The 24,314-nt window shown below is 51.4% G+C and overlaps 10 protein-coding genes across 10 annotated transcripts; 4 read left to right on the forward strand and 6 right to left on the reverse strand.

The window, feature by feature from the left end:
• Positions 1 to 3,006: 3,006 nt before the first annotated feature.
• Positions 3,007 to 3,351, reverse strand: CTAM01_07383 (uncharacterized protein; the record flags this gene model as incomplete). The annotated part of the gene is made up of 2 exons (XM_060523406.1): positions 3,007 to 3,111; positions 3,313 to 3,351. The coding sequence occupies 2 exons, from the start codon at positions 3,349 to 3,351 to the stop codon at positions 3,007 to 3,009; spliced, it is 144 nt and encodes a 47-aa protein (XP_060381782.1).
• Positions 3,352 to 4,834: 1,483 nt separating this feature from the next.
• Positions 4,835 to 6,234, forward strand: CTAM01_07384 (2OG-Fe(II)oxygenase; the record flags this gene model as incomplete). Its single annotated transcript, XM_060523407.1, has 3 exons — positions 4,835 to 5,505; positions 5,579 to 5,685; positions 5,741 to 6,234. The coding sequence occupies 3 exons, from the start codon at positions 4,835 to 4,837 to the stop codon at positions 6,232 to 6,234; spliced, it is 1,272 nt and encodes a 423-aa protein (XP_060381783.1).
• A 584-nt stretch (positions 6,235 to 6,818) lies between these two features.
• CTAM01_07385 (uncharacterized protein) lies at positions 6,819 to 7,279 on the forward strand (the record flags this gene model as incomplete). The annotated part of the gene is made up of 2 exons (XM_060523408.1): positions 6,819 to 7,022; positions 7,133 to 7,279. 2 exons carry the CDS (start codon positions 6,819 to 6,821, stop codon positions 7,277 to 7,279), a joined length of 351 nt encoding a protein of 116 aa, XP_060381784.1.
• A 221-nt stretch (positions 7,280 to 7,500) lies between these two features.
• Positions 7,501 to 9,153, reverse strand: CTAM01_07386 (uncharacterized protein; the record flags this gene model as incomplete). The annotated part of the gene is made up of 7 exons (XM_060523409.1): positions 7,501 to 7,944; positions 8,005 to 8,057; positions 8,120 to 8,184; positions 8,253 to 8,370; positions 8,431 to 8,544; positions 8,674 to 8,929; positions 9,004 to 9,153. The coding sequence occupies 7 exons, from the start codon at positions 9,151 to 9,153 to the stop codon at positions 7,501 to 7,503; spliced, it is 1,200 nt and encodes a 399-aa protein (XP_060381785.1).
• A 401-nt stretch (positions 9,154 to 9,554) lies between these two features.
• CTAM01_07387 (uncharacterized protein) lies at positions 9,555 to 10,366 on the forward strand (the record flags this gene model as incomplete). Its single annotated transcript, XM_060523410.1, has 3 exons — positions 9,555 to 9,708; positions 9,939 to 9,958; positions 10,166 to 10,366. 3 exons carry the CDS (start codon positions 9,555 to 9,557, stop codon positions 10,364 to 10,366), a joined length of 375 nt encoding a protein of 124 aa, XP_060381786.1.
• Positions 10,367 to 11,167: 801 nt separating this feature from the next.
• On the forward strand, positions 11,168 to 13,037 carry CTAM01_07388 (uncharacterized protein; the record flags this gene model as incomplete). The annotated part of the gene is made up of 5 exons (XM_060523411.1): positions 11,168 to 11,348; positions 11,432 to 11,604; positions 11,659 to 11,902; positions 11,980 to 12,339; positions 12,409 to 13,037. The coding sequence occupies 5 exons, from the start codon at positions 11,168 to 11,170 to the stop codon at positions 13,035 to 13,037; spliced, it is 1,587 nt and encodes a 528-aa protein (XP_060381787.1).
• Positions 13,038 to 13,162: 125 nt separating this feature from the next.
• Positions 13,163 to 14,598, reverse strand: CTAM01_07389 (glycosyl hydrolase family 28; the record flags this gene model as incomplete). Its single annotated transcript, XM_060523412.1, has 3 exons — positions 13,163 to 13,384; positions 13,466 to 14,176; positions 14,242 to 14,598. The coding sequence occupies 3 exons, from the start codon at positions 14,596 to 14,598 to the stop codon at positions 13,163 to 13,165; spliced, it is 1,290 nt and encodes a 429-aa protein (XP_060381788.1).
• A 1,498-nt stretch (positions 14,599 to 16,096) lies between these two features.
• On the reverse strand, positions 16,097 to 18,669 carry CTAM01_07390 (pumilio-family RNA binding repeat domain-containing protein; the record flags this gene model as incomplete). Its single annotated transcript, XM_060523413.1, has 2 exons — positions 16,097 to 18,333; positions 18,657 to 18,669. The coding sequence occupies 2 exons, from the start codon at positions 18,667 to 18,669 to the stop codon at positions 16,097 to 16,099; spliced, it is 2,250 nt and encodes a 749-aa protein (XP_060381789.1).
• An 87-nt stretch (positions 18,670 to 18,756) lies between these two features.
• On the reverse strand, positions 18,757 to 20,496 carry CTAM01_07391 (uncharacterized protein; the record flags this gene model as incomplete). Its single annotated transcript, XM_060523414.1, has 4 exons — positions 18,757 to 19,884; positions 19,939 to 19,983; positions 20,046 to 20,336; positions 20,422 to 20,496. 4 exons carry the CDS (start codon positions 20,494 to 20,496, stop codon positions 18,757 to 18,759), a joined length of 1,539 nt encoding a protein of 512 aa, XP_060381790.1.
• A 500-nt stretch (positions 20,497 to 20,996) lies between these two features.
• Positions 20,997 to 23,491, reverse strand: CTAM01_07392 (uncharacterized protein; the record flags this gene model as incomplete). Its single annotated transcript, XM_060523415.1, has 4 exons — positions 20,997 to 21,209; positions 21,290 to 22,623; positions 22,685 to 23,169; positions 23,232 to 23,491. 4 exons carry the CDS (start codon positions 23,489 to 23,491, stop codon positions 20,997 to 20,999), a joined length of 2,292 nt encoding a protein of 763 aa, XP_060381791.1.
• Positions 23,492 to 24,314: the final 823 nt, after the last annotated feature.

The raw sequence follows: 24,314 nt of genomic DNA on the forward strand, positions 1-24,314 counted from the left end.
TCCTCGAGAGCCTGACGAAGCTGATCTTCGGTATATTGAGGCATTATATATAGAAGAAGACATGTGCAAAAGATGAGCCCATTTGGACGCGAATTGAAAATGTTGTGATAAAAGGAGGTTGGGGGTGGGCATTGGGTTGTGGTGGATTTTCGCGTTTTTGTGGGTGCCAGAAACAGGGGGGTGCCAGGAAGTGGGTATGTTGACTTATTACAATATCAGTCAAAACGTGGCCCAGACCACGAGAAGCAGTCAGGTGTTTCGTTTCTCAATAGAGTCTCTGCGTGAACTGCAATTTTTTACGGTGTTCTTATTGTCAAACTTTCATTATTTGGTTACATACCGTACGACCCGTATCTGGTCACTCATCATTTTGACATTTAAGGAATCCGTCAGGATGAAGGGCAAGGAGCTAGCCCAGCCTCGAAGATTGCTGTTGCACACTTCCGGAGTTCCAGTCTATTCAGAATCGTGCGTTGAACTTGAACTTGAACTTTCTGACACAGAGGGCTACGGTAGATAATATATTTCTCATTGGCGTAAGACGCTCATACTTTTCTCATCTCTCTGAACATCGGAACGAAATCACCTCCCAGTTCATGGCCCCTGAATTCTTCAGTCTATTCTAACAATACTCAGTCTCACTCTCAAAACCATAGCATACAATCACACCAGTCCTAGTGCATATAGCATGATTGCAACCCAGACTCAGAGTATGCTAACATCAACGTGGCAATTACTACAAGAAGCACGAATCGTGTCAAACAACCAAATCTCGGAATTTCTGTTCTCAGAGCTTTCGGTGGGTGATCAAAGCGTGTGTATCGGGTTCATAGCCTCCACAACAAGCATGGCCACTCTCCAGCCTTCGTTCTCTTGGTAAATGCACATGAAGATACTCATTCGAAAAGTCATTTGCAACTGCGTGTGAGCTGTTACCGCCATACAAGTACTATTATGAAAACGTCAGCGTCAGAAGAAATCAGCCGGTGTCCATGAGAGCAGAAGCCAAGTTCTCTCTCATTAGCGCTCAAGTTTGACTTGTCAAATTATCCACCGCTGTGAACTTATTGGTGATTTTGTCAAAAACGCGTCTGAGTCAATCTGCAGTTCAAATTCCCGGGTGCCGAATTCAGGAGCCTACGAAGCCAATAGAATAGAAATGTTGCCGAATTCCTAACAGAGCAGCGTCTCTTCTGTCATGTACCAGCCCAAATTTTCACGTCGAGTCGTGCCCTAATTTCTACAAACAGTACGAAATGTCCTGCTTTGCGAAGTAGCCTCCAGAGTCATGAATTCAGGGACGTTAGGCAATTTCTGAAGCTTCATGAATCATAGACTGTTTCAAAGTGACCTACACCGCCAAGTGTCTTTTCCGCTCCAACTGGCCAAACTCTCCTTCCCCCCTTAACAGAATGTAACTAGAGGTTGGAAAAAGGGACACCGTGGAAGAAAAATTGTCCGTCGTAAAGGTTCATGTCAACAGAATCCTGCTCATACCTAGCACACTGGCGAGCATCAGGGTCTTCTCACGGGCATCGCCGACTTGTCATATCTGATACAACCCCCCATTTGACGTCGTACTGCATCAGTGAATCCCTATACCACCTCAGGTTTCCTGAAATGAACTCTCAGGCCATAGTCATACCTCGACTTCCCAAAAGAGGCCAAGAATCAGCATAAGAGAACCTCTCGCGCTCCCGTAATATTCCGGCCTCTTCAGATCGCCAAGCGGGAAGAGTGGTTTGTATCCGCCGTGGATATCTAAATATGGTCCATCTCAGCTGGGGCATATTTGAGAAACCTTACTCCCCGCTACTACCTTCGATCCAGCGTGAGTACGATATCATAAGAAGACTGCTAGATCACAATATCATCCATGACTCCGATCTAAGCCCCAAGACTGACATGTCTCACACTGGATTCAGCAAAACGGCAAAGCGACGAAATCATTGAAACGCGTCGAGGGGATTCCTCTTCTAGGTTTACAAGCTCGCTAATAGCCTGATTATGGATGTATTGACTCTCCAGAGGATAATCCAAACCCCGGATAAGTCGTGTTTGAGAGCGTTTCTGCGACGGGCCCTTCTACATGTAGGAACCAGGGGCGATGCGGAGGCAATTCCGACGCTTCAACTTCACAGCCGGTATATTCTGGTCATACGTAGTCAGATTCAAGATTCGTCTCAACCTCGACAACTGTTCCTTTCAGCCACGGCCGCTGTCGAACCTCCAGAAGCTGCTTACATTTTCAGACCTGCGGAATCATGTTTCTTTACGCTAATTCAAGCAATCTGGATTTCTCTCGGCCAGCATCTCAATCTCGTAAAAGATTTTCCAGTTTCAGTCAGTTCAGCCCAAGATCAGATATGTGAAGAATGCATGGACGTCGGCGTATGAGTTGTTGAAGCCATAGAGCTATCTAGAAAAGTTTGGATTGAAGGATGCCCGGGAATGTGTCTTTGTCTTTTCGAGGAGGGGCGTGAACATCATTGAGGTGTTGCATCTTACTTTGTACGACGAGCGAACTTGTGTTCAAGAACTTGTCGGGTATCAGTACTCTCTGGATCGGCTCCAACGACGACTTTTGCAGTTCTGGCGCCCAAAATATCTTCATCGGGACTCCTGACCACCTCTCGCGTTGTAGTTCATGCATAAAGTATTGCCTCAGACTGCAGTTATCTACTACGTGGCTTCTGCTAGCCATCCGACTCAAGAGAAACGTCGAAAGGTAGCAAGCAGGATATCCGGCAACCTGAGCCATTCTCATTTCATGGGCATACTAGACTTTTATGCCAAATTGGCTGGAGACAGGACATTGCGGACTTATCATTAGCTAATCTATTTCCGAGCAAACCTCGGGTAACGAGCACATCAAAATCCGCCAAAATCAGATTACTGGCGGAAAAGATCTGTCATCTTAAGTCTTGGTCCCAGGGAATCCAAGCTTTTGACGATCCTGAACGTCTCGTGTAGATTTGGACTGGCATCATCCCTGTTGACAGGAATTCATGGATTGGAACTCGGACTTTGAAGGAAGCCCTGCACCGAGAGACTTTGTGCTTGTGCATACATACCTCCAATGAGAGGGCTGGTGAAGCTCTCACATATTATCTGGAGACGTTGCAATGTTACACGAGGGAGACTCATTCAGCATTTATCGTAACTCTGGTCGACTTCCGAGCTTATCGGGTTGCGATGTTGCGCTGGGACTCGAATAATCCCATTTAAAAAAATTTAAAAGAATCAACATTGCCCTTCCATAATTGGGCCGCCTTTCTCCAAGCTGATTCCCGGAATCTTGTCCATTCGTACACTAGAGTCTGCGTTTTTACGGATCATACGGAAACGCATCGATGGGGACAACTTGGCGGCCTCGGCTGTGCCGCACAGTAGTTCCAGAAAAGGCAAGGTTTCCTTCGAAAGGGGTGAAGTTATGAGGTCCACGAATCATGGTTTGCGGCCAGCTCTCACTTTGGAACGTCCACGCAGGATGACTAAAGTCCGTGTCCGGGGTAATTGTCCGGAGATGACGGCCTCAGAAAGGGCCTGGCGTCTTGGGGACGGACCAGATGCGAAAGTTGAGGCTTGGACATCTCATAGCCCGGGAGAGAAGAGATCCCGTTATGACTCGCGCCTCTCACTCATCAAAGAGCGTTTGAGTCGCTGCCGAGCCTCGACACCGTTAAACCGCTCGTCTGGTAACGCGCGCGAAACTCTCTTGATCCGTAAGCAGCCAATCCGGTACCAAAGCATCAGTTAAGGTTTCGTGTCACCTGGGGCGAGCCTCATTTAGCCGTGGGCAGAAAAGAAAGTCTAAACCTACGTGGATCCCATGGAAGGTAACTCTTGGCGGCTGAGCAAGAGCAGGCTCCTGGGTAACTTGTTGCAGAGCGGCGAGAGCGGTGAATTCAACAATTATTGTTGCAGGAGTGCACAAACCAGTCTGTCCAATCATCCTGTACACGCTACCCTAGACTTACGGCTCAATGCAACCAAAGCTTTGATCACAAGTTGTCTGTATCGCACAAGTTCACAAGATCTTGATTGGCTCATACATTTCTTGGTTAGGTTGTCAATTCGTTCTTATGGACTTCAGACTTGGCAATCGTCTCTTTAATTACTTGAAGAGGGGCCTTACTTATTGCAACTGTTTTTGCTAATCTTCAGGACCGGTTTAAAAGGATAACGAAGCCCTAGTTACTGAAGCCAGCTGCCGGTGGGCTTCTTGGCATCTATCGAAGATACAGGCCATCGTGGAGATGCCCGATTGCAAAATTGCAAGGGACATTGCGAAATCTGATCTTCTTGACTCGAAAACCCCTCCTGGTTACTCAGTGGGCCTTCTGGAGACCTCGACACGGGTTCCACCTCTATTCCGCCGAAGACATTGTGCCCCGACCCATGAAGATACCAAGCATCGTTGATAGCTTCCTGGGCGTCTGCGGGATACACCAGCTAAAACGGAAAATCGATGCCGACCAGGCATGGCTTGATACCTCCTGAGGTCTGAAGCACCGCCCCTCTGTTGCTAAATGGGATAGATTTAAGTTCAAGTATATGATATGAACGAGACCTCGTCAATACCGAAGGAAACTTAAACTTGTTTCTGTAGTCCTTGAGATAATGAAAATGTGCCTCCGGCATGTGAATTGCAACCCAATGCCATTTGGCAGAAGCTATTATGAGGCCCAGGGAGCGAAGTACCAAGTATAAAGTGAGAAGAAGTAAGCTGTAAAGATCGAGAACTTTGAGTCTTTCACCACTCCTCTTTCAGCATATTGTCTTTCACCAAATTTTCTTGGAAATAATTTGTATTTGGAGCTCCATCACAAATATGTCAGCCATCACGAAGTCTTTGAGCGCACTCGCTCGCCGCGGCGCACGAAAGTCAGCCCTTGGCCACCACCGTCGTGACTTGGCAACCGTTACAGACCACAACCTCGCGCGGATGGCTGCCACAATGCCTCCGGGGCACAGAGCCACGGTAGCTCAGCTTGAGACATTCACACTTCCTGAGCGTGTCACAGGTAGCCCTGGAGATCGCGCCATGGGAAAAGCTTTAGTTGATGCCTGGCGCCGAGATGGTATCCTCCAAGTCTCTATGAACGACAAGCAGCAGCATATCTTCAACGAAGCCACAGCCTCAAGCAAGGCATTCTTTGCTAAACCCCATGATGAAAAGGCTGCTTGTGTTGACTCTCAGAGCTACTCGGGTTACATCGCCTCCGGCGAGGAAATTGCCGATGGCATCGCTGACTACTCCGAGATATTCACTGTCACTAAAGACTTGGATCTTGCTGAACCCCGCGTTCGCGCAAAGTGGCCCTGCCACGGCCCGGCCCCGTGGCCCGACTACGAAATGAAACAGCCTATGACTACATACATGGACTACCTTGGAGAAAGTGGAGAGAAGTTGCTCCAGCTTGCTGAGTTGGGCTTGAATGTCCCCGCTGGCTCCCTCACAAATCTGACTCAGGACGGATGGCATCACATGCGTATTCTCAGGTAAGTCACAGTCACACTCGCAGTAGCAGTCAAGTCTTCTCAGACGCCTATCAACTAACACCTATTCTACTAGATTTCCTCCCACCCATAACACAAACGGCAAGGGCAAGGCTGGACGTGGTATTGGCTCTCACACAGACTATGGCCTGTTGGTTATTGCTGCTCAAGATGATGTTGGCGGTAAGTCGAGGTCATGAGCGAGTCAGATTTAGCGGAAACTAACACATAGATGCAGGCCTCTTCATCCGTCCCCCCTATGACGGTGAGCACTACGCAAACTGGGAAAAGAGCTCAGCTGGAATGGCGGAGGAGGACGACCGCTGGCACTACGTACCCCCTATTCCCAACGTCTTCACAGTCTTCCCCGGTGATATAATGCAGTACATCACCAACTCCTACCTGCCCTCAACTCCCCATAAGGTCGGCTTGAACACCCGCGATCGTTTCGCCTTCGCCTACTTTCATGAGCCCAGCTTTCAGGCCGTTGCCAAACCTCTGCCAGGCTACGATGTCGGCCAGTCTCCCGAGGAGGGGATCCACTACGGCAGTCACTTTACCAACATGTTCCTGAGGAATTACCCTGAGAGAATCACCACTAAGAGAATGCATGCGGAGAATCGTCTTGCCCTCCTCGAGAAGGAGGAGCTCCGAGCCCATTCTTCTCAATCGAATAAGTCGGGCAGAGTTATTACAAAAGTTGTACAGCAGACTCAACAGGCTTCTTTGTAAGCTAACGATACTCAATAAGCAAGCGACACAAAATTGTCTTGGATTCACTGGCCTGACGGCGTAAGAAAGCGATGGGGGGACATCAAATTGATCAGGACTCCTTCAAGCAGAATTTCATTAGATCGTTAGACAAAACTTCTAGTAACAGACAACAAAAAGTTTGGCAACAATTCTACGGTTTGGATTAATCTCGAAATCATGGTCTAGCGTTATCCCTTTGTGTCAGTTGTCAATCGTAGTCGTGCTGAATACCTGCCTCTGGACTCAAAATAGCCCGGGCTTCAGCGCATTGCCACTTCAATTATGCAAGTACCGACGGTATCATGTTCTGCAGAGTGGGTTTCGATGATAAGCTCTCTGTTGCCCTGTTCGAAATTCTGCTCCAACAAGACAAACACAAGCTTGGAAGGCAAATTTAGGTTGGAAGTCACATATGACAGTATCTCGTGGCATGCTTTTGAGGGACCAATCAGGCATCCTCATCCGAACCTCGCTCTCCACAACAACTCTGAAGCCCGCCCACACCACCATACTTAAACTTCTCGTCTCTCACCATCTTCAACGCTACGATCGAGCAATCTGACATGGCGTCAACAGCAATTCGATTTGTGTCAGGTACCAAGAAATCCCCCTTAGGTACCCTATATTTACAGTGCCATGTAAAACCTGGCGCTTCCCGAGTTCGTGAGGGGGTCACCGCCGTCACAGATGCGACCGTAGAGCTGTGCGTTTCAGCGCAGGCGAAGGAAGGCGAAGCAAATAAAGCTGTTGTGAAATTGCTCAGTGGGGTATGTATCCTAGTCTAGTTTATTTTCCGCTCTGTAGCATTTCCGAACTAAGCGGCAGGAGCCCATCATTCGCGGTTTTCCTTAGTTACTAGTTGCTAACTCAAGTACAGGTTTTGGGCATCCCTAAATCAGACCTCACAATCACCCAAGGGCTCAAGTCAAGAGAAAAAACTGTCGCAGTAGGCAACATTCAAGACGGAGATTCGAGTATGGCTAAGATAAGGGAGCAGCTCGAGAAGGCCGTGGAAGATGGTTGATGAGGGTACATAGAATGGCGTTAAAATAATTGTGACAGCGGGCCGTTTGTCCAACAGCGAGAGGCATCAAAGGCATCTGTAAAGTATGCTTCAGTGCGGCTAGAAGAATGAGTTATACAGTTTCTGGTTCAACATTGCTCAATGAAAGACAGGGCAAGATTCGTTGTTCAGCCAGCTGCTGCGCCGTGTCCTCTTTCCATCTATACATGTTCCAGCGTAGCTTACGACCGATCGACGTTGTAAGTCTCTGTCACGAGTATGCCGCCAAGTCTGGGTTCTTGTTCGCCATACCTGTTACAGTCACGTCCCTCAGTCTGCCTGACTTGGCTTTTCCGGAACTCCTCCCCCAAAATCTCTTCATCCGAAGTGTTATCCATCGAGATGTCTCCCCTGCTGACTTGTGTGCGAGTGGAAGATCCTTTGATACCAAGTGCAGCATCCTTGAAGCTCGGATCATCAGTGTCCGACTTGTTGGTGGTGTCTGTCTTGCTCTGAGGCAGTGGGCGACCGCCTCCGCCGACCATTCCACCGCCAATCGTGCGGAGAGGGACCGAGGAGGATCGTTCTTCATTTTGTTTTTGGTACCCCGAGCTGGCATTTTCGGACGTGAATCGATGAAAGAGACGCTTGTAAAGCGGCCGGCAAACGGGGATGCCGACACAGATCTGCGACGGTCAGTTTCTGTAAGGTAATTGGAGTCTCGGGTCTTGCTTTGTAGGAATTACCATTGTAATAGCCATCTCAGCAGCTGACCAAACAATCAAACCCACACTGTCTCCTGTTGAGGATGGGTCAGTATTCGTTACAATTATTGAGTTTAGGTGTTTGAGGTGGATGTACTCAGGTAGTTCTCCGTATAGAGGCCCTCTACTTCGACAGTACGCTTGATACCTGCTGCTGCAGCACTATTCGATCGAAAAGTTAGCCATATGAAGCCCTGAGCGGTGCAGAGAGAAGCGGCTGGTCAACGCACAAAAGTCCGAAGCTCATACTCGCCGCGATAGTGATCTTGTCGCGTTTTGGCATCTGTAGCTTCCAGATAAACACCCAAGGAAATGTAGCGAAGAACGTATCGACAAGAATTGTAGACACTGAAGGTACGGTCAGCATGTGTTGACTCTTCATATTGTCTCGGCAGAGATGTAGCTCACCACATAGAATGTACGAAGTCGGCCTCGTATCAATGGGGCAGTATACTCCCTCAATTCTGCGATCGTACACGTAGTCAAAGGGCACGCATGACAGCCAAAAACAAAGGACCTGTGCTATTGGTTGCAAATGTCAGCGGGACTGAAAAACTGGGCAGTGGGCAATTTTTGTTCGAGGAACATCCAAAGCTGAGACTACTGATAGAGACATGGGCAGTAAAGCCATTAGTCTTAATAGGTACTTACCAATAGAGGCGAGTCCCACAAGAACCATTGCTGTCCAGATAGCTATCTTGTGCCATCCGAGTGTAACTATTCGTAGCAGAAAAAAGCCCATGGACCACTTCGCAATGGCCATCCCCACAATGGCGAATCCTTGGCCAATACATTCAAACAGAGTGGCACGAACTACTTCCTCCGTGTTCCCGATCTCGTCCGGTGTTTGTCCGAAACCATGGTTGGCTGCTAGATGCGTGAACATGTTGAAGATAAGAAGAAAAACCTGATGCGTCAAATGTCAGTCTTGGGCTGGATAAAGCCTAGGGCGAGCCATGCGCGAAGAGAAAGGGAACTTACAAATGCGGCGATGTAGATTTGGTCATCGAGACCATATGATGAAAGGCACACTACGCGCGTATAAATACGTAGAAGAAGAAACAGAAAAACGAGTCCCGTCATAGACCACATGACAGGCAGAGCCCACAAGGCCTCACCGTCCATCGCCATGGTTTAGATTGGCGACAAAGTCAGAAAAATTACCTAAGTCTCTAGAAACAGAGTGAACTCTGTCGGGGAAGACGTGTTGTGAATGGCCTTGATCTTGGTGATGAGATTGATAGCTTGCAGAGTATGTTACAGTACGGAGAGGCCACAACTTTCATCAGCTGGAAACCTTTGGCAATAAGTTCCGTCCATAGCTCGTGGAGATGCACCAGATAGATGTCTACAAAGATCTGCCGGGAATTTGCCGACGGTTATCACATCACAATCCAACAGTTGGTCAATTCAACTCCACACAGTTGATTTGAGAGGTACAGCATATCCAAACATTCTCTCACAGGATTATAGGGGCACTGGGATACACACAAGGTTTAACGGCTGGTACGTATCAACCAACACTGCCAGCCATGAGCTCCAACATAAGACCGGGGACGCTTCTTCGACTCTGCTGGTGTCCGGGACTTGTGACCCTGCCGCATGTTCCTACAACCGATCTCTGGCAAACACATAAGGGTGTTGATTTTCTGTCACCAGGTTCCTTGTTTGCCAAGGTAGAAGGAGGTCCTTGGTGCATTTCCGTCATCCCAAGGGCCCAGATGTCGTTTTTCTTCTGAGACGAAATTTTCATGGTGGATTTGGGGAATCTAATTGCACAGATCGATCTTGGGGGTTTCCGATACGGAAAACACAGCCTTGATCCATAGGTGTTTCTGCAAGACATCAAATAGTGTTAGTCTAGATCATCAACAAAAGACGGAGTTAGCGACGTCTAAACACCAGACGTCCTTCAGTCTATGTCGCCATTAGTAGCGTGAGACATTCAAGCAAAGCTACGCAGACTCTCGTGTTGGTTGCTCCCTGTGGAATCATCCTAGTCTTAGACGAGCTCGGCGGAGGGACACGTAATGACTTCCTCGTCTGTAACCAAATTCACTAGGTTGGTTGGTATTTTGTTCACTGGCTCTGCTCGTGAACCAACACGTTCTCCAGCAAACTGCGTTTGGGCTCCACAATCTAGATCCCTACTCAAAAAGCAACCGAGCTTCTCAAGCGAACCGGAGCAGACCAATTCCAATCCCGGTGTAAAAAGATACCCACTGGAGAACCAGGTCCCCGGTTGGCCAAGTCCAAAAGATCCGCCAAGTTTGCTCAAAAGTCGCGGAATCAGCCTCCCGTTCACCCGTCGCCACGCCCGTTGGAACTCACACGTCAGTTGTAATGTTATGTTCCGAATCCTGGAGTCTAGATTGAGTATAGATCCTCGAGAAGGCCCTGGCCGTTGCCAAGATTTTGGCCATGGCCAATCATAGCCCTTCTATTGGTGTATTGTGCGTTCAATCGTTGCTATGCAGTTATGCATGAGTGTGATGGTCGAACGTAACACCACGCTGCTACCCGTACAAGCGATCTGTCATTGAATGTACACCGTTCACTATCCTGACTGATTGAGGTCTAATGCAAGAAACATCAACTGGTAAGCCAGCAACACGAACGCTGAGATCATTGTTGCGACCGATTTTGGCGAAGAAAATTGATGGGACACTTGGGTGGCTGGGTTTGAGAACGTGCCCAGCCTCGGAGACCTGAGCTCATTTTATCACATGTAAGAAGCCCAACTCTCCTCACAGTTATGGAGCAAAAGTGCTTGCTAGCAATCGTACCATTGCATCTCGACCCAACTTCAGACAGCTGTATGGCGGCATGGCCCCTCCGCCAAGAGCAAGGGTCCCCGCATATCATTTCTACAAAGTTGCAAATAAGTCGGATGGGATGACACAGGAAAACATGGAGCGTTGCACTTGCAACCAACAGCTTACTGCGGATCTATCTCTACGCAGGGTATCACAAACAATTCGTGTCGCTGCCTCCCTCGTCGTTTCTGCCGACCCGCTTATAGAACCCGAGGGCACGTTGATTCTCAATACCCTGACTGTCATTTGTTCCTCTCCTTCTTCAATCATAACACATACCGGGCCTTCTCGACTCATGTTCGTGGTTGCCACAGCTCTCACTCATTGTTATGGATTCTCTGCCTTCGTCTACTAACGGGACATCGTCCTCGTGGGAGTCCGTCTTGACGAATGCTCAATCCCATAAGGCGAGCATCGTGTTGCTCACTCCTACTATCGGCATCGTTCTCTGGTTCTTCGCCTCCTGGCAAACTTCTTCACTGAAAAGATACCCTGGTCCCTTCCTAGCAGGTCAGTCCAGTCACAAAAGTTTTCACCTCCAGACGGAACGGAAGAGACTATCTGCGATGCGAATAATACTTACCGTGCCCTAGGATGGACCAACCTATGGCGTCTTTGGCAAGTCATCTCAGCCGACTATGCCCCTCGAATGAAGAAGCTCCATGAGAAGTACGGGCCCGTAGTACGACTGGGCCCGAATCTCCTAGACATTGATATACCAGAGTTGGTCAAGGTCATCTACAGCACCGACGGAAAATGGACAAAGGTAGGTTCGCCAAACGACTTCCAGAACACTCAAAAACTTATCAATCGTTTCCAGTCAAACTTTTACCAGAATAGCAGTTCCATAATCAATGGCAAGATCACATATCACATGTTCAGCGAAGTCGACAATGTCGAGCACGCCAGATTGAAGAGGCCGGTGGTCCGACACTACTCCGTTCCCAGCGTGCTCGCAATGGAGCCACACATGGATCAGGTCATTGACGAGTTTTGCGATCATCTTCAAAGCCGATTCGTCGACACTGGCAAGACTTGCGACTTTGGTGACTGGTTAGCATACTGTAAGCACAACTGCCATCGCACCTTTCTTGGGCCTACTATCTAGTCTAGTACCCTTTCTCTGACATTCGGATCGCAGATGCATGGGACTTCCTCGGCTACGTCACATTCAGCAAGAAGTTTGGCTACATGGACGCAGGCCGCGACTTTGACGGCACTCTAGCCATCGGAGACCAGTCGATCGACTACCTGGGCCTCTGCGGTCAGATGCCGTGGATGGACTACTGGCTCGACAAGAACCCGGTCTATCCTCTTGGCCCACCAAATATCTCCAACGTGACCAAAATCGCTGTTGAGAACATGACTGAGCGCCTCAAAGGCGAAGATACAAACTTTACGCCCGAGAAGCCGGACTTCCTGCAGTATTTCATCGATTCCAAGGGAACGCATCCTGAAATTGTCAATGAGGGTACAATCATTGGGTACCTCCTGTTGAACTGTGAGTTCTACACTTACCCCGTCTGTCAAGATTGTGTTCGATGGGAACAGGGCTGATGCAAGATTACAGTAATCGCCGGCGCTGACACAACAGCCATCACCATGCGCGCCCTATTCTACTACTGCCTCAAGAACCCCCGCATCTGGAAGCGCCTCGAAGCCGAAGTCATAGCCAACATCCCCAGTGACAAGCCGGCATCCCACTCCGCCGCCCGCGCCCTCCCCTACCTCGAAGCAGTCTGCCGTGAAACGACCCGCTACCACCCAGCCGTATCCATGACGATGGAGCGCATCGTCCCCGAGGGCGGCCTTGCGCTCCCCGACGGCTCCGTCGTGCCCGGCGGCACCCTCGTCGGCATGAACCCGTACATTGTGGGCCGCAACAAGAGTGTATACGGCGAGGACGCCGACGAGTTCCGCCCCGAGCGCTGGCTGCGGCAGAAGGCTGAGGGCGAGGAGGCGTATAAGCTCCGAATGAGGCAGTGGAACGCGGCGGATATTACGTTTGGCGGGGGGTCGCGTATTTGTCTTGGAAGGAATTTGAGTCAGATGGAGGTGTACAAGGTTGTTCCGTCGCTGATTTCGAGATTCGAGATTGAGCTCGTGGATCCGAATGAGAAGTGGTGGACTAGCTCGCGGTGGTTTTACCGGACAAAGGGAGTTGTCTGTCACTTGAAGCGCAGAACCGCAAAGGTGTAAGGCGGTATTGTGCTGGAGGCGAATATCACACTCATCTTGCGTTCATGAGAAGGAATCGAAAGACTGATCAATGTACTTGAAGGTAGATTACTATTACTATGCTATAACACACACGCAAACTCCATTCATGCGGTGGGCGCGAATGTGCCGTTGGCGCACTCGAAGCCGAGGTTAGGGTTGAGCGTCGGCATCGCGTTCATGCAGATGAGCTTGGGGGCGCCGCAGCTCTGGGGGTGGATCTTGATGTCTCTGGTCTGGAAGTTCTTGCAAGACGTCTGGGTGTTGCACTCAATGATGACGGCCTCGGTGTGGGTGAGGTTAGGGAGTCCAGCGTTGTACCAGCAAGGCTGCGTATCATTGTCAGCATCCATGTACTCGTCGCAAATCGAACATCTTAAGACGTGTGAGGTGTGAGAGAAAAGACTTACGTTTGTGGTGCAGGATCCGTCACCAGGGTTGTTGGTGTTGATGCTACCGGAGAAGTGCTCCCAGGTGAAGTCCTCCATCATGACGGACGAGTTGTTGGGCCTGTCGCCGCCAGCGCTCGCCTGGTTGAAGTAGGTCTGCGTAACAAAGATGGGGAAGGTAACGTTGTCGAGGCGGATGTTGCTCCAGGTAATGTTCTTCGCCAACCCCTGCCCACCAATCCAGCTCTTGAAGCGCGCAGCATACAGCCCGCCGTGGACATCCACGTCCTCGAAGCGGATGTTCTTCACATCAGCTACAGAGGCGACCTTTGAGCCCAGCGAGCCGACGCTCATGCCGTGGGTCTCGAAGCCGATGGTGGCGTGCTTGAAGAGGACGTTGTTGGCGCCGTCGTTGATGGCGATGGCGTCGTCGCCGTTGAAGATGTTGCTGTTTGTGATGGTCACGTCCGTGGCGCCGACGTCGAAGCCGTCTGTGTTGAAGGGGAAACTGCTCGTCTCGGAGCGGGCGTCGATGACGGTGTCGGAGATTGTGATGTTCTTGCCCTTGATGGAGAAGTTCCAGCCGATGGGCTTGAGGGACTTCATGTTCTTCATGATGCCGTTGGTGACGCTGAACTGCATGAGATGGGGCCGGTTGGGCGTGCCGGCCTCGCCGGGTTTGTTGGCGTCCCACCAGGCTTGTCCATGGGACTTAATCCACCCGGCGTGAGGCTGTAGAAGGGGATTGTGAGTATCAATTGAGATTTTGCCAGGGTAACACAGTCAGAAAAACATACATCAGTTGAGGCGATCCATTGGACGTTGGTGCCGCCGATTTGGAACCATGTGAGCGTGCCGCCCTTGGCAGAAACAAGAGCCTGAACGGTGGGGATGTCCTCGGGCAGAGTGATGTTGCCGTTGACGGTGATGACGACGTTGGAAAGCTTGGTGGCGACAATCGGCTCGTAGGCCTTGTACTCGACGCCCTCACGGAAGATGATCTCAGCATTGCTAGCGCACTTGGTGAACGCCTCGGCGATGGCAGCCGCGTCCGATGTCGCATTGCTGGAGGGCGAAATAACACATTTCGTCGTCTGCGCGAGCGCGGGGGCCGCGAGAGAGAAAGCCACTGGCAGCAGGTTGCGGTACAGCATGACGGCGGCGAAGAATGTAGAGACCGTGGGTTGACGTTGAGAGAGAGGGTGAGCAGCTCAGTAGCGACTCAAGCTATCACGGCGGCCAAGCCGGGTTGTTATAAACATCTCAAAGCTTCGCCCCCGAGTCGTGGGACCCTCTCATAATGAGGGGTCCACAATGGAGAGGAAGGGTAACATCGGTCTCCCGGGTCAGAGCATATCGAAAATGGTACACCCGCATATTTTCTTGGGAATTTTTTTTAAGTTGGGTTGGGATTCCCCGGGATGGTGGTGGTTTTTTGCGGAGATGAGACTAGTATCAGGTAAGGAGAGGCCGAATCTTAACGGCTTACTGACGTTGGTCTCGGTGGGCAAAAACAGCCTCAGTTGCGGAGGGGAGAGGGGAGTGTAGGAGTCAGGGGGTGTCCCAAAAGGGGGATAGGCAAACGAACGCGAGTTCAGACGATCCACCGTTGCGGATGATTGGATGGAAAATTATTCCCCGTTTCCTTGACTGACCTTGCAAGTTGCGCTATGGAATTGAGTCCTTGCAAGCTACAGAAAGAGATCATCCGCACGTGTTGAAACTTGGTCCCTTCACCAGTTGGTAGTAGTGATCCCCGCGCTTGAACTTGCGCTTGACTAGGACCAGGGCCGGATGTGCGGCACACTACCCTGCGGCTCTTTTTCTCATGTTCTGCGAGGTGAAGACTTGGCGTTGGATCAGGAACAGAGAGGCAATGTCAGTAGAGAAGAGACGAGAAGATTATCGCTGGCAGAATTTATAGCTGGTCTGATAAAATGACATTGCTTGTCAATTTGCGTGATGCGACAAGTCATATCAAAGACACAGCCCTACGCACCTTGTCAATCTAAGACAGGGTGAATTAATCAAACCTTGTGCCATCTCAAGGAGCAATTTCCGGCTAAGCTTTGGGACGCAGTCTATATTTTGAATTTGAGCTTGCATGGATGCCACGAGATCTCAGATGAGCAGCACTCCAGTAGCATCTGTCAGCGGCCAGCGGGTAGACCAGGATTAGTTACGTGCCGTTGTCACTTTGTAGGTCTGATATATGGAAACTCAATGGTACAGACGGCAAGTGATTGTTCAGAAAGTCTCGATTTCGAGGTTCTCAACTTTTTTTACAAAAAATTCCTAGGTCCAAAGAAAGAACTCGTTGGAAGAAAAGACTGTATACGTGAGTTTCATCCAACAGACTTGTCGTCGTGGGCATCGAAGAAGCCAAGCCGGAACCCCGTCTGGATCGACAGATTGAGAAGACCGGGCCCGGCTCGGCAGTCTCGGCGCCCCGCTCTTTCCCGAGTGGTCGAAGCAGCCCCGGTCCTCCTTTGACATCCGATATCGAGAACAGTGTCGTCGTTTCCTATCAACTTGCCTTGATCTATACTAGGGGCGTACAAGACAAGTCATGCCTTGAGGTTTAGGCAGTTCAATGTTTTGAATTACATTCGATGAATGATTTGGTGTCGGGTATCATACACATGCCATGTCTCACTCCTCCTGCTGCTCTTCCGCATCGACATTCCCTCTCACCGGGGCGGCGGCCGCTGGTCTCGGCTGAAGCCCCTTTTGCTGGTCCAACTTCCTCCTCTCCCACGGCTTCAACTTGGTCTCCTCGGCCGGCCCATCCACCTCCTTGGCCCACTTGACCCAGTCGGAACGCCTCGTCTTCCACATGTCACCCTTCCACGTGCGCCAGACGCTGCGGCCCATCCAGGAGTCGCGCAGGGCCCTCTCGTGCTCCGCCAGCGCGCCGATGATGGTCTGCTTGACGTGAAACGGGATCGACCGGTCTGTGCCGCGGGAGGGCACCTCGATGATGGCGAGCACGACGTTGTGGCCAAACTGCGACTGGGCGAGCTCGGCCGCGTGCGGGGCAATCGCACCGACGAGCGCCTTGTGGAAGAACTCGTTTTGGGGGGCTGCCGGGGTGGCGAGGGCTGTCGTCAGGACGGTCATTGATGCCATTGACGTGGTTGCGAGCTTGACGAGGAGGTCTGGGGGCGTGGCGAGGAGGGATTTCTGGGCGACCTTGACGGGATTGCCTGAGGTCTTGAGCATAGCTGTTACGAGTTGACAGCCGTGGTTGGCGACGGCGGTCTTGTTCTGTGGGCCATCCTGCTGGAACTTCTTGTCGTCTGCGGCAGGCTCTTCCTCGACGAGATGGCACAGCTTCGGCACTACGTCCTTGGGGTTGGAGCCGAGCGCGTCGGTGAGGGCTCTTGTGAGCGCACTCTTCTCCTCATACGCGCCACGGGCCTCGCAGCGCTCAAAGAGGGTCTTGAGCACGTTGTACCGGGCCTTGGTCACCAAGAGGGGCACGGCGGGGACAATCTTCTTGACGGCCTCGACAAGGTCGTCCTTGCTGGCACGGTTCAGAACGCGGAGGGCGGGGTACGAGGCAATGTCGTTGCGGACGTAGGTTGCGATGCGCTCGCCGAAGAAGTTGCGAGAGAGCGCCTTGAAGATCTTGCCGGGGCAGTTTGTGAGGAGCGTTTCGAGAAGGCGAGATCCGATCTGGTCGTACACCATGCTGTTGACAAAGTCTGCCGCCTGCGATGACTCGTCGCTCAGAGATTTAGGTGCGTCGGGCAACAGCCTGTACAGCAGGGTGTCCTTTGTTGATGCTGCGGATTCCTTGTCGCTCTTGTGGTTGAGGGAGATGTCGAGTTCGAGCAGGAGCTGGAGGAGAGGGTTGCCCGTAGGGTGCTTGGCGAGCACGCGCAGCGCGGTAAAGTCCATGCCGGAAACAGCATCCTGAATGATCTTCTTGGTGGCCATGGTAAAGGATTCGGGAACGGCCCTCAGCTGGTGGGTGAGTTCGTCTGCGGTTGCTGTGGCTCCCTGGACGGAAATGTACTCCTTCTTCTTGCTCTTCAGCATCGACTTGGTAGCTGCGTCGTCCAGTGGTCTTCCGGACAGAACAACCAGGAGCACGCGCAGGGTATGGGACCCGAATCTGTCCGTCAGGAGGAATCCCATGTGCTGTTCGAACTCATCGAGGGTCATAAGGAAGAGGTCCTCCATAGTGTTCTCAGGCGCCGGCTCGCCGTCCTCTTCAGTATTCATCTCGTCGTCCGCCTTAGATTCCGGTACGATACCTCCCAACTCTTGTGTCACAACTGGTGCCGATTCGAGGAACAGCTTCTCACAGCAGTGACTGGCAAATCGATGCTGTACCAGGGACAGGAAATGAGTAGCAAAAGCGTTGAAGATCTGCTTCTTCTGTCTTGTGTTCGAAAGGATAATGAGGCGCTCCATGAGTCGTGAAAGCGATTGACTGCTGGCCAACTTCAATTCCTTGCCCCGCGCCTCCTTGTACACGTTTTGCAGGAAGACGTCGCGCTCCTCGGAGGAGGGAAACTGGTTCAATTCGAGCAGCTCGTCGGCGCGGCGGAAGTATTCCTGTTCCTCGTCGGCAAGCATTCCGAAGAACTCCACCTCGGGCCCATTGCCACGGAATGACTGCTCCTGCTCGTTCGCCGCATCGTCGAAGGCGGGCTGTTGTTCGCCATGCTGTTCCTCGTCCTCGACCCGCCTGCGCTTCGACGATCGTTCCTCTTTGTTCGCCTCGTAATTCTCTTCATCCACCTCCCTCCTCTTCTTCTTCCGCTCGTCGCGGATCGCTTGACGTTTCGTTCTCGGCTTCGGCATTGTGATTGAGGGCTGGAGGTTGCAAGGCGAAAAGTATTTTGCTGGGGAACTGGGCGGGTTCGTCGTACCGAACACTGGAGAGACGAGTAGCTCAAGAAAAAAAACTTTTGGGCTCCTTTATCTAATCTCTTATCTTATCTGGGACCACCCCACCACCCACTCCTACCTTACTGTCCCTCATCCAGGCTCATCATCCATGCTCCCCCAGAAATGTCTCCTCCGTCTTCCATCTAGGTTCGCTTCGATTCTTCTCATCTCCTGGTAAAAGATGCTTCTAGCTCTTCTCACTTATAAGATCTCTTCTTATTTGATACTTCTGTCATCCAAGCTTGTCTCGGTCACAGGTAGCGCCATCAACGCCCAAACACATTGCGCACGCAGCATCTCGTCTATGAACCTTCTGCTGGCATTGGTTCGGCCGAGTCTATCATCTAAGACATCATTCTTCGATGTCTTCATATCGAATTGCACCATTTTACCACATGATTCTCTCGCACTTACGCCGCAATCTCCTTGCCGACTTCTTCTAGCGCCTTGACCAAGCCCTCGACGGTTCCCTGTAGGGTCTGACAGTTGACGACAACCCGGAAGAAGCTACCTCGTTCCCCAGGAGCATAGTCGATCATGAAGCCGCGCTGTATCAGCTTGTGGACCATTTCGCTGGTCCGTCTCGTGTTCGCCTCGGGTTCCTCTGCAAGCTGGCCGTTTGGCGCATAGTAGAAGCAGACCTGCAAGCAAGGTGGCGGGTTCGACGAGACCAGGACAAAGTTGTCGCTCTTCTGCACCAACGTCGCGAGGTGCTCCGCCAGGGAAAACGCATGATCAATCTGCTGCTCGAAGCCGCCGGCGCCATAGTAGATCCAGGCCAGCGCCAGCTTCAGACTGTCGCCCCTACGTCCGCACTGGAGGGTCAGGTCCGCCAGATCCCACACGTCCTCGGCCTCGTCCACGTTGTGGAACAAGTACCCGGCAGGCAAGGTGTTTGCCTTTTGGAATACCTTCTCGTCAGGCGTCAGCAGGAACGAGCACGTCACGGGCACGTTCATCATCTTGTGTGGGTTGACCGTCAACGAGTCGGCTAGATGGGAGCCCTTGAGCTTTGCCTTTTGCTTCCCCGAGAAGATAGCAGACCCTCCCCAGCTGGCGTCGATGTGGAACCACAGGCCAAACTCCTTGCAGATGCTCGAAATCTCCTCAAAGGGGTCGTAGGAGCCCATGACTGTCGTTCCGGCGGTCGAGTTGACGTACAAGGGCGTCTTGCCCTCGGCTTTGGCGCGGACGACGAGCTCGCGGAGGGCTTCGGGGATCATGCGTCCGGTGTCGTCGATGGGCACGGCCCACACGCTCGACGCGCCGAGGCCGCAGGCGAGAGCGCTCTTCTCGACAGAGTAGTGGCCGTGGGCGCTGGTGAAGATGACAAAGTCGTGCGAGCCGTTACCGGATGCCTTTGTCTCGGGGTAGAGGGCGCTCCGCGCCACGACGAGGGAGGTCAGGTTGGAGGCGCTGCCGCCCTGGCAGGTGACGCCGCCGGCGCGGGGGCCGTTGAAGCCGAAGAGGTTTGCAAACTTTCGTGCCGTGATCTTTTCGATTATGCTCAGTGCAGGCGAGACTTGGTAGACGTGGAGCTTGGTTTACTTAGCAAAGACAATACCGCAAGACCAGGGGACAGGTGAACTTACATTTGTGTTTAGGACAGATAGAACGAGATCGGAGACGACGCCAACCTGTGAAAAGTCAGAGCTTCATCCAGCGCATCGCGCATGTATCAGAAGGGTTGCGAACATACCGGAGTATTGCTTGCATACAACTTATCCATGAAGCCCTGATCCCAGGTGTTGACGCTGTACCTAAGGATCTTTTGCACGACATCGAGCAAGCCCTCCTTACCGAGCCCATCGCCCTCGGGAAGAGAGAGCTTCAACTTTTCGACCAACGCCTCAGGCTTCTGGGTGTCGACCAAGACATTGCTGGGGACGCCTTCAATGTCAACGGATGTGAAGCCGTTGGCCTTTTGGCCAGCTGCCTCATCGGCTGCTCTGATGTACGGGACGATCAGACCCTTGACGGCATCGAGCAGCTATTGAACAGGGAGCAGGCAGATCAGTCGGGATGTCCGGGCAGCATGTCGCACCCAGCCTAGCTGACGATGCTGAGACACTTACATCCTCTACTTCCTCGGCTCTTTTGAGCGTCTGCGGGACTGCATGGTGCCCATTTGTGCCGTTGGTGCCGTTCATCGTTGTTGTGCTGAGAGATTGAAACTTCCCTTCCACCGGAAGTCTGAGAAAGTTTCGAAAATTCTTTCAGAAATGTCAGAAGCTCAGACAGTGAAAGTTTCGCCAAAATTACCGCTCAAACTGGACAGAACGGAATGAATTGTTGGTATATCCAAGTCTTCAAATCGCTTGCTCGGTCCACTCTATGTTTCTCCAATGTCGACTCCAACCAGAATGAGTAATAACGTTAGGAGAAATTCTTCAACAGCCGGCGTTTATTCCCCGATGACGGCACATCGGAGCAAAGTGGCGCGAGCCCACCTTTACCCACCCGGCTAGGAAACTAGTTGCAATCGCCGAGTCTGTGCCGTGTATGGCATGACAAGGATCTAGTGTTTCCAGCTTAATAACAGCGTCGCCGCGATCACGTTTCGAAATCTCACGTATGTGATTAACCAATTTTTAAGGAATGTCTGGATTTGGATTTACCCCCAACATATTCAAAGCCCTCAATATTCTACTCAAATGTCAGACGCAGCATCTACGTTCTGCTCCACACGCATACCGCTGGGCAGATTGTCCTTGACCGCATCCTTGATCACCTCACCGCCAGTCCTCATAGCCTGGATGATGCCAGCCGCAGGCATGGGAACGCCGACCTTGTGTAAAATGTCAGTTTGCTCTGCGATTGCATCGATGCGGGATTGAAGGCCGTCGGAGATTTCCTGCTGCTTCTAAAATGAGAAAGATATCAATGTTAGTGATGTTCATTAACGCAGAAAGTCCCTCAGCCCGAATAGACACAAGGACTCACCTGAGCAACAAGCTCGTTTATAGCCTTATTAGCAGCATCTGTGAAGTTATTAAGCTGGTCGCGCTTGGGAGCGATCTCCTCAGCAGTCTTTGTGACCTTGCTTAGTTCCGTGAGAAGGTCAAGGCCCGGATTGACGTATTTGGCATGCACATTGGTATACATCTGGCAGATCATCTGCAGAAGATCAAAGTACGCCTTGATCTGCAGGGTTGAGATGTAGATGGTCTCGATATCGAGATCATTGAGCTTCAGGATACCCCTCTGCGACGCCTCCTGGCCGATAGCTGTGACATCGGTGTCAAAGTTCTTGACCTTGGTCTCAATGATGACTTTAACCATGGTAGAGAGAGCATTGAAGAAGGTAGTGAGCTTGCTGATCTGGACCTTGAGCTCAACCAGAATGGCAATGCACTCAATCAAGATCTCTTTGACGCGTTCAAGGGCTGCGCCGGCAATCTCGATGCCCTTGAGCTTAGTCTGAATGCCAGTCAGCCTCTTCTGAACCTCTGCGGCAGCTGCTACGGCGTTCGTGTAGTTTGCTTGGGCCGTCTCTAGGGCCTTTTGATTGAGGGCAAGCTTCTCGGTGGCAGTACTCAGGGCGGCAGTGATGGCGCTATTGTCCTTCTTATCCACAGAGATGTTATTCAACTTCGGCGCATTCGAGGAGGAGCCCGGGAACGATTTTGCTGTGGCCTCGAGCTTTGTGACAGTGAGCTTCGCCTGGGTAATGGCATCTTGCCACTTCTTGATGGAGGCTGGGTCCGTCTTTGCGGAGCTGAGCTTTTGCTGATTGGCGACCTCCTTCTTGATATCCTCGACGATAGCAATACTAGATTCAAAGGCAGCGGCAAGCTCCGTGCTGGGTGCACCAGTACCCAACTTTGCAGACCTCTGTTGCATCTGGAGGTTGCTGAGGAGCCAAGTAAGACCCTCGGTACCGGCTCCGTTCTTAGACGCCTGATCCTTGAACTTTGACCAGTCGGGGGTGCGGCCCTCACCCGCAGTAAGATAGGTCAAGAGTGTAGTCATAAAGGGAGCAAGAAGAGGGGCCGCGACATATGCAGGATCAGTCTCGGGAGTTGCGTCGTTGAATTGGAGGGTCGCACCGCCAGGCTGAGCGCCTTGCTGGCCTCCGAGAAGAGCTTGGGCAATGGGTGGCGCACCCGGAGCGTTGAGCGCGCCCTGGCGACCAACTTGAGCGAGTCCGCCTACAACTCCATTGACTGCAGACATAGGATTCGCGGCATTGATAATCGCAGGTAGCGCCTGGGCTACAAGCGATGGTCCTGCCGAAGCAATGGCATTCAAAGCACCCATAGCGCAGGTCTCCCAAGCTATACCAAGTTTTTGTTAGCATTTGATGGCATTGTGGTGGATGAGAACAAGTTAAGTTACCAGATGGCACAGCGTCGTTGGCGGCTTGAAATGCCTTCTCCTGCTTGGCAAGCGACTTCTTCATCTCTTCAGATGCCTTGTCGGCCTTCTCGAGTTCCTTGTTCGTGTAGCTTGCCTCGATCTCAGCCTGTAACTTAGCGGATAGATTGTCTTGCGACTCCTTCTCAGTGGTACCGTGCTTCTGAACAGAGGCCTGGTGAAACTCGGAAACAGCCAGAAGCCATGTATCAAAGGCCTTTTCGGTGTCCTGGGCGTAGTTGAGGCAATTGTTGGACATCCTTCGCAACTTTACAAGCTCGTTCGTCAAGTTGCGCTGAGTGTCCGGGAGGCCCTGGATGGCTTTAACAGTGCGAGTGACGGTCTCTATGAGCTCAGAAGACGTGCCGGCAATGGCTGACATGTTGCTTCCCGCAATGCGAAATGCCTTGTCGCCTTCCCCGGCAACAAATACCAGGCATGCTCTGAGAGTTGGTTTGGCGGCAACACTATAGATGATTAGGTCGCCGTTGTCGTGGGATGTATGGAGAAGTAAAGAAGGGGAACAAACCGCAAATACTTAAATCCTCCAGCTGGGACAGCGTCGCCCAAGCTGATAGCTGCGGCTTCGGGCGAAGCCGCGGCGACATGGCAAGCGCCAACCAACGTAATGGCAGTTGGAGCTGCGGAAAGAAGCTCATTCCAGTTGTACTGGAAAAGAAGAGACTCCTTGACCTCTTGAACGAACTGGGCTCCCGCCTTGCCTCCATGAGTCTTCTTCAAGACGGCCTGTTGAGCGGCTTCAACCTTGGCAAGACTATCAGCAGACATAATGATAGTTTCGGGATGGAGAAATTTGATGTCTTGAAGGTTAGATGGTAATTTGTGTGAGAATTGGTGGTAATGGGCAGTGATTGTTGTTTAAAAACCTATTGGTAGTGAATCTGATGAGCAAAACTTTCTTCTTTATACTTGACAGCGGACCAGTCTAACATTTTCTGCTTTACAAGTTTCGATAGTACAAATGTATATGCTCAACTAAGCTTCTGACGCAAGCAGATCACTAAGGCACTACGGTAAGTCCACATTTTCGCAAATTGCGGCCCAGATTTCGAAGGCTTCCTGTTTCTTGGAGTCTCTCTGTGCAAGCGCCGCGCTTTACAAGTCTGACATCCTCCGCCGATTGCCACTCTGGGTGCGGAAACATCGGGTCTGTTTTCCCCATGTTCAGCCAGCCAGAAAACATCGAGTGAAGTAGTTTCGCCAAAAGCCTCTCTGAAAACAGTTCTCGACTACGAGTTTGTCACAGAGACTTTCAGCTGACTAGCGTAGTTGAGATAGACGATGCCCACATTTCTCCAGCTTCCTACGGCCGAGACCGGTGACAGGAGCTCTGTGAAGGTCAGCAGCGGCGAGTTTTGACGTCTTTCGTGTTCTGGACTCAAAATCCCCAGCGTTGCGATGTGATAGTGGCTTGACAGACTAGAGCTGCAGGAAGGTTTCTCCATCATGCCGCTAAATTTCCAACCAAGGACTACTATCTGGAAGAAATATTCGAAGAATCAACCAAACCCATGATTAAGTATTCGATCTAAATGCACTTTGCTTCAAACAGGACAACAGCCACAATGTCTTTATAGGGGATCATCATCGC

This window comes from Colletotrichum tamarilloi (genome assembly GCF_030869305.1).
Source record: "Colletotrichum tamarilloi strain Tom-12 chromosome Unknown Scaffold_23.1, whole genome shotgun sequence".
Classification (NCBI taxonomy): Eukaryota; Fungi; Ascomycota; class Sordariomycetes; order Glomerellales; family Glomerellaceae; genus Colletotrichum; species Colletotrichum tamarilloi.